The sequence below is a fragment of the Lolium perenne genome, chromosome 1, assembly GCF_019359855.2.
Source record: "Lolium perenne isolate Kyuss_39 chromosome 1, Kyuss_2.0, whole genome shotgun sequence".
Lineage (NCBI taxonomy): Eukaryota > Viridiplantae > Streptophyta > Magnoliopsida > Poales > Poaceae > Lolium > Lolium perenne.
This window is the reverse complement of record NC_067244.2, coordinates 61566951-61575277: the sequence shown is the minus strand read 5'-3', so window position 1 is coordinate 61575277 and position 8327 is coordinate 61566951. Positions and strand designations below refer to the sequence as shown.

General features: G+C 47.8%; 1 protein-coding gene across 1 annotated transcript; it reads left to right on the top strand.

The window, feature by feature from the left end:
* Window positions 1-475: 475 nt before the first annotated feature.
* LOC127295158 (MLO-like protein 9) lies at window positions 476-3843 on the top strand. Its single transcript, XM_051325061.2, has 13 exons — window positions 476-890; window positions 988-1045; window positions 1130-1431; window positions 1556-1672; window positions 1761-1821; window positions 1905-1993; window positions 2093-2167; window positions 2259-2347; window positions 2440-2489; window positions 2573-2613; window positions 2714-2923; window positions 3006-3073; window positions 3182-3843. The coding sequence occupies exons 1-13, from the start codon at window positions 759-761 to the stop codon at window positions 3507-3509; spliced, it is 1620 nt and encodes a 539-aa protein (XP_051181021.1). The 5' UTR covers window positions 476-758; the 3' UTR covers window positions 3510-3843.
* Window positions 3844-8327: the final 4484 nt, after the last annotated feature.

The following is an 8327-nucleotide window of genomic DNA, read 5'->3' as shown; positions in this document are numbered from 1 at the left end:
CAGCATCAGCGCCGCCGCCAGCAGCAAGGAGTAGCCCGACCTCCGCCGCCTCCACCTCAGCACGGGCATAACGACAAAATCCACTAGGGTAAACAAGAAAACTGAACAGGAATGAGACCTAGACTAGCCCTAAACTACTCCGGCACGTCACCTCCACCGCCTCCGGCCGGCTATTCCGGCGGAGTGGCTTTGGATCGGCCCGGTCAAGGGTGGGGAGCGATCAGCTACTGTAGAGGCTTGAGAGCAGGGGAGGGGGGAAATGAGAGAAGTCTGTTCCTGCCATTTGAGTTACTTTATCGTGTGTATAGCAGTGGTCTAAAGAAATCTATGGCGCGTAGCCGCGTAGGAAGGACCCACGTGATGTCATCACGCAGGAGCTCTGAAAGGAAAGAAAAGAAAAGAAAAGAGAAATATTTGACCGGAGCCTCCACTGTTCGCGCGCAGCCTCTGTCTGCAAATGAGCGGCGCTTTGTGCTCCCATCCCCATGCACGCACGCGCAGCAAAGAAAAATGGCAAATCTCCGACTCCATCGGCCATTGACGTCCTCTCCCTCCTTTCCTCCTCTTTGTCCTTGACCCCGTCTTCAGTTTATCTGCGTCACCCTCTCGACCGTTCCCCTCCTTTGCTCGACCCGTTCCCCGGCCGCCTCTCATCCCGGCCGACGTCTCAGGGTCAATCAAAAATAAAGGCAACGGCCGGCCGCCGGTGATTGAGCATCGACGGCGACCAGGCTAGCTAGGGTGGGTCGGCAGCAGCCATGGGCGGGGGAGGAGGGGGCGGCAACACGAGGGAGCTCGACCAGACACCGACATGGGCCGTCGCCTCCGTCTGTGGCGTCATCGTCCTCATCTCCATCCTCCTCGAGAAGGGCCTCCACAAAGTCGGAGAGGTCCGTCATGTCGCCTTGCAATGTACTAGTATGTCTGTGCTGCTCTGTCTGTTCTGCTCACATGCATGCATGAATGGTGTTCGCTTGCGGCGTGCAGTTCTTCGCTCACAGGAAGAAGAAGGCCATGGTCGAAGCCCTTGAGAAGGTCAAGACAGGTGAGCAAGAGGAAGACCACCGATGGTTAACTAATGGCTGTCCATGTACGAATTAACTAACGGATACGAATGGTGGGAGTGCAGAGCTGATGGTGCTGGGGTTCATTTCGTTGCTGCTGGTGTTCGGGCAGAACTACATCATCAAGATCTGCATCTCGGAGGCGGCCGCCGACACCATGCTCCCCTGCCGTCTCAAGAAGTCCACCATTGAAGCCGAGACCAAAGCGGACCACGGGGTCAACGCCGGCGTCGCCGAGGGTGGTGCGCACGCAACGGCGGAGCACCTCAGCCTCGGCGGCCATCCCTTCACCGCTGCCGCCTCCTTCAGCGTCCCCCACAGGATGCTCTCCGGCGGCGAGGCCAATATGAAAACCAAATGCCCTCCGGTACTCATCACCACCACCATCACAATCTCGATTACTCTCAACAAAATCTTTGCATCCGGCTGTACACGTATCCAAATTACAGCAAAACAAATTGGGCCTGAGACTCTGTGCCAATAAATTGCAGGGAAAGGTGTCGCTCATCTCCATCAACGCGCTGCACCAGCTGCACATCTTCATCTTCTTCCTGGCCGTGTTCCATGTCAGCTACAGTGCCATCACCATGGCACTCGGCAGGGCCAAGGTACCGTACCTATGGAAAATCTCATGATTAATCTATTTTTTCAGTTATTGGTGGTGTGAGTGGTGCTTGATGATGTTTTGTCTTGCAGATACGAGCATGGAAGGAGTGGGAGAAAGAGGCGGCGGGAAAAGATTTCGAGTTCTCCAACGGTACATCAGCTTTTCCATTCAGAAATACACATTCACCTCTTATTACAATCTCTGAATTAACGGCGACGCAATTGCTGCTGCAGATCCGACGAAATTCAGGTTTACCCACGAGACATCGTTCGTCAGGCAGCACATGAACGTCCTGAACAAGACCCCGGCCTCGTTTTACATCGTAAGATTACAGTGAACGATTTCCTTTCTGAAGCTCAATAGCTAGCACATGCACAAACTGAACCTGACATATGATCCGTGGAACTCTGTCTGAACGCAGAGCAACTTCTTCAGGCAGTTCTTCAGGTCTGTCCGGAGGGCCGACTACTGCGCGCTGCGCCACAGTTTCGTCAATGTAAGTAGCAACCAGTAATCCGTGTCATTTTTAGCTGCTAGAAATTCTTCTTCATGTTTCTGCTGATTTAGTCATGTCCTTGCTGTTGCAGGTTCATTTGGCTCCCGGCAGCAAGTTTGATTTCCAGAAGTACATCAAGCGGTCTCTTGAGGACGATTTCAAAGTCATCGTCGGGATCAGGTGCACCAACAAAACTTTTCCACTGCCATTGATCTATTATAATAGTTACATACTACCTCTTTGCTAAACCTTTTGGTGTTTTTGGTTTGCAGCCCTACTCTTTGGGCTTCTGCGCTCATCTTCCTGCTCATCAACATCAACGGTGAGTGAGTCAGTTAATTGCATTCCTTGAACAAGGTACTGTGTGATTTCATGTTGACACTAATGGATGTCTACCAATATCAGGACTGCACACCATGCTCTGGATCTCCATAATGCCCCTTATTGTAAGTGAAATTTGAACCAGGGTTGATTGATTTTCAACATGAAAAAATGATGCTCTTGCTACATACTGTATATGGTTGATTGGTTGGTTGATGGCTGCAGATCATCCTGTCAGTGGGCACGAAGCTGCAGGGGATCATCTGCCGCATGGCGATCGACATCACGGAGCGGCACGCGGTGATCCAGGGGATCCCGCTGGTGCAGGTCAGCGACAGCTACTTCTGGTTCAGCCGACCCACCTTCGTCCTCTTCCTCATCCACTTCACGCTCTTCCAGAACGGATTCCAGATCATCTACTTCGTCTGGATCTTGGTAATTTAACTTTCCATCTCCATATATCATCTCTGCGATCTGGATCGATTGTTCGAATGATTTGTGAGCTGCGTACGTGCAGTATGAGTACGGGATGGACTCTTGCTTCAACGATTCAAAGCAGTTCGTCTTCATGCGTCTCTGCCTCGGGTAAACCAACCAACCAACTAACCAAATCTCTCTCAGTTGTGATCGATCTGCAATTCTTCATGCATATACTTGGAGTAGATGAACGGATTGATCTTGTCTGTCACGCAGGGCGGTGGTGCAGGTGCTGTGCAGCTACGTGACGCTACCGCTGTACGCGCTGGTGTCGCAGATGGGATCCACGATGAAGCAGTCCATCTTCGACGACCAGACCTCCAAGGCGCTCAAGAACTGGCGCGCCGGCGTCAAGAAGAAACCGGCGGACAAATCAAAGCACGGCGGGTCGCCCTCGGGGAGCCCGCAAGCCGGAAGTCCCAGGGGCGAAGACAGCAGCGGCATCGCGCTCACGGAGAGGAAGGACGGCGACACGGGGCAGGAGGCCGGCGCCGCCAAGAAAGGGGAGGATGGTGAGTACGAATCCGTCAAGCTCGAGCCGTGATCATCCAGCAGAGCAGAGTGACCCCACATGATTCATTGGGGTGATTATGTATAGATCCATCGATCGACTGCTTAATTCTTTTGTACAAGTACGTTAGCAGCAACAGTTCGCAACACGTATATGCACGTGTGTATGTATATTTATGCATAGGTTACGTAGGACATGCTGGATGGGAGGAGTTTAAGTCTTTTTCTTGTTATACTTCTGCAGTTTGAGTGGTGGTTGTATTCATGTCGACCAATGTATTGTTAATTTGTATTTAAGGTGTAATTGCAGTTCAACAGATATGAATGACAGTCTCAACAATTGGGCTCATGTGGGCTTCTTTTGTTTATGTATCTCATCTCTAATTTGCAGCGTCGATGTACCTTATTAGTTCATGTTGCTCGATAGCGGCGATGGCGACAAATCTTCCCAATCCTAGTCTGGAGACACTATCTCTACGGAGCACAAATTCTGCGGGCTTTGGCTAGGTTCCCGATGGCATGCTACAGTGATAGTGCCGCCCCGCTCAATGTAGGGTACGAGTGACCGACATATGTATGTCGCAAAGGTGTGTGCAACGACAGATTATGTGACTCTATTTTTCCCGATGTGTGGGTTCAGACCTTTCCCAACACGCCTTACGTGATTGGTCAGTCGACTCTACATGGGTGGATCCTCGATTTCACAGGATCTGGCTAGGCCTAACAAAGGGCCCCGGTCCTCGGATCGGTGTTGATATTGGGTTTCACAAGGCGATTCTCCATGACATGTTGTGCATGTATAACTCCAGTTGTGTTTCTTATGTTCGGGAATGTTTTTTTCTTCATCAATGTTGCATTGTTTTCTATTTTATTCCTAATTTAAATGGATAAAAAATTGTGCTACATTCAGAAAACTTTGCATGCTTTTTCTTGCCTTCTATCATTTTGTTCAGACTTGTTATCCCCATTTATTTGAACGGAACTTTGTTATGTGTTGATGTTTGCATATTTCCTGCCAAGTTTCTCTTTCATATTTGGATAAATACATCCTTTTCAGTTCACGGTTGTCGAGGTGATGAAGCGCTTCCTTTCTCATTATGCTTATCTTCGATGGTATACATAATTTCGAAAGTTTTGGCTATTTGGTTGTGCGGTGAATTGCTGGTAGATCTTGATGCTTCGTGCAATGGTGTGCCCCCCCCCCCCCCCCTCCCCCCGCCATGTTTTCAGGTAGCGAAAAGTGACATCTCTACATGCTGAAGTGTACCATTTAGCAATTCAATAGTTTTACATGTTTCCAAGCGTTTGTACATGAAATGTTGATTGTTTTGGGTAGACGCAAGTTTTTTTTAACACTTTAACTGCTATATATGTACCTATTGTTCATATTTTATAGAAGGAAATATATTTTTGTGTTTAGAAATATAAATAGAATGTTTTGTACTGCTATTTTTTATGCGAGAGATGTCAAAGTTTTGCCATTCTTGCATGTGATTTGCACATATGCATACATATAGTACATAAAAATATCATTATCTAATTATGTTGGGCTTCTCTTTTGTCGGTGCGTACGGACCCTACCCAAAATTATCATTACAACTACATTTCTTCCATCAGCATTGCTATGTTTCACCTCATTTGGAATTTTATAATTTGCAATCGATTATGTAATGATACCAGAAATAATGATACCAACATGTACTTTTAAATAAGTTATATTTAATTCTTTTTAGGAAAAAGAGGGTTTCATTCAATCAGAGTAACACAGTTTACAACGTCATCTTGAACAAAAGAAACAGCTTCTGCTGGGACATGCCCCAACCACAAGCTATTAAAAACATAATAATTTAGCTAACTTGGCGAGTGCATGGGCTGCCCGATTACGCTCCCTTCTATTTTTTTTAATCTTTCATCTTGAACAAAAGAGGATTTTATTCAATCAGACTAACATAGTTTACAACGTCATCTTCAACAAAAGAAACAACTTCTGCTGGGACATTCCCAACCATAAGCTATTAAAAAACATAGAATTTGCTAACGTGGAGAACTCGTGGGCTGCCTGGGCAAACAGTCTCCGGGAACCTACTTACGATAAATTAGATCGCGTACTTATAAATTCAGACTGGGAACAGAAATTCCCTATTGTATCCGTACAGATTCTACCTCGGATAGAGGCTTTGTCGGATCACGCTCCCATATTATTGACGACTGCAAATCCATCGCCGCAACGCACACGCCCGTTCAAGTTTGATTTGGGTTGGCTACATCGTGATGGTTATTCGGACATGGTCAAAAAGGTATGGGAGAAACCTGATGTCCGTTTGAGCCCCATCTAGAAGTGGAAGCACAAGTAAGCACACGACTGGTGACAAGGTATTAACTTGTCAATGCCTACAGATAGTAGACTAGGGTTTCGTTGGATGTAGAGGGCAAGTAGATCTCGAAGGTTTCAGCTGAAAAGTACTCGACGATGTAAAAACTAGGGTTTGTGAGACAATGATTCGATGCTTTCTTTGTCCCTCGACTCCCCCTTATATAGGAGGTGGAGCCGAGGGATTCGTATTGTACAAGTTACAGAGTCCGGGAAGGTTTCCAATTCATCCCGTAATATTACAAACATCATCTCCTAATACAACTCTAGCTTTCCTTAATAACAACTTGGGCTTCCGATTCTTCTTATTCTTCGAGTCGTGGGCCTTCAGTAAACCCCGGGTACTATCTTCGGCAGGCCCATTGGGGATGCCTATGTCAGTAGCCCCCGAGATTTTGCTTGAATCGCAGAGTCAGGGAAAATCTCCACTGTTTATATTTACTCTACAACTTTAAACTTCTCTATATTTCTTCATATGAATTTCTATATTGTACAGGGATAATGGTAATTGGGGCTAGTTCATCTGACGGATCAGGTACTAGTTAACTGCTCTAGTGGCAATACGCAAAAACCTACTTCAAGATCACGTCCCCGGACATGATCTCGGGATACTGGTGTAAACTTCGACAGGTGCCGCTTAAGGTCTTACCATTCTGTCGAGTCCCAGTCATATTTATCGGGTACCTAACGCGTCCGTTAGGATTTTTCTTCGTATCTGTTGATACGGATAGAAGTAGCAAACCGACGTCAGAGACGGCGCCACGCCACTCAGAACGGATCTGGGGTCTTACCTTCGCAAAGTTTTGCGGCATTCAGAAATTGTTCGCAACTTTGGCGTTCTGAGAATATATTGTCGAGTGCTTATTCGTCTGTTGGAATGGCACATTTTATTGAGTCAGCGGATGACTTATATTGCTCTCCCGATGGGAGTATATGTAGAGTTACTTTAACTCGAAATATACTCTCTTGCTCTTCTATTTTTCTTTTTTATAATTTCATCGGGCACGCGAACAGCGTTCCCGATGGGAGTAGCCCCCGAGGCTACAGCCAAGGACTTGTGCTTGGGTGTAGGCTCCACGCTTTATGCCGCTATATTTTCTTTCTCTCCCGAAATTTTCAAATTTCTCGGGTGCGCGAACAGCGCTCCCGATGGGAGTAGCCCCCGAGGCTATGAGCAAATATTTTGTATTTGATCATAGGCTCACACCATTTCTATTTTGTCTTTCTCAAACTTTTCATTTTTTCCAAAGTAGCCCCCGAGCATTTGGGCAAAAACTTGTATTTGATCAAAGGCTCTCGAAATAATCAACAATCTTCTGCTGTCGCCATTCTTACAACCCTTCGTAGCCGAAATTTTCTCTTATCAAGGTGACATCATTGCTGACGATAGCCATGATCACTGTATCGGGAAAACGCGAGAACTTCTGTCCCTCTGTCTCATGGGCCCAAATTTTTACCACGTTGACACGTCGTGCAAGTGGGGGACACACGTCCTCCGCTTTTCCTGGCGCACGTACTACAACTCCCCCAGGGTGAAATTACTTTTTTATCCCTGTTCCACGTGCACATCATCTGCCGCACACTTTTTCCATCCAACGGTACGCCGCTTCGCCACACCTCTATTTAAGGTCCCCTTCTTCTTCCTCCAGCACTTTCGCTCGTGCCGCTCCCCTGTTCTCCTCTTGCAAAAATCTCCTCTTGCGCCCCACAGTTCCTTGAGCTCAACTTCTCTCGAGCTGCACTCCTGCGCCATTGTTGATGCCACCACGCAGACTGACCAGGCACAACACGCCGGAATCAGCGATGGCTTCCACAGATCTGGGGAGCGCCGAGTGGGAGAGATCCAAAATCTCTGCCCAAGACATCAACCTCCTGAAGAAACTGGGGATCAGCAAGAAACCGAAGGCACTGTGCTTCCCCAGCGAAGAGAGCTACCCAACCCCTCCAATGGAGTATCGGGTTAGTTTCGTCGATCATCTTATCCGCGGCCTTTCTACCCCCATTCACCCTTTTCTTCGGGGGTTGCTTTTTGTTTATGGACTGCAGCTTCATCACCTCACACCCAACTCTATCCTCCACATTTCCATCTTCATCACCCTTTGCGAATCCTTCCTCGGCGTCCAGCCTAACTGGGTGTTGTGGAAGCGTATCTTTTTCTATCGCCGCAATGGCTCTCCCAATGTCGCCTATAACATAGGCGGCGTTGTTATCTGCGTTCGCCCTGATGTTGAGTACTTCGACGTCAAATTCCCTGACTCAGTTCAAGGATGGCGCAAAAAATGGCTGTACATTCATGAGGAGAACCATGGGTGTGCCGAAGACAACATCCCTCCTTTTGATGGTGCCGAGAAAATCTTCCGCCGCCGCTCCTGGGATGCAGAGGCTACCGACGAAGAAAAGACGGCGACGGAGGCATTGATGACTCGCATCCATGATCTGCAAAACACCCGCGGCAAAGAACTGTCGGGTATCTAGATCACG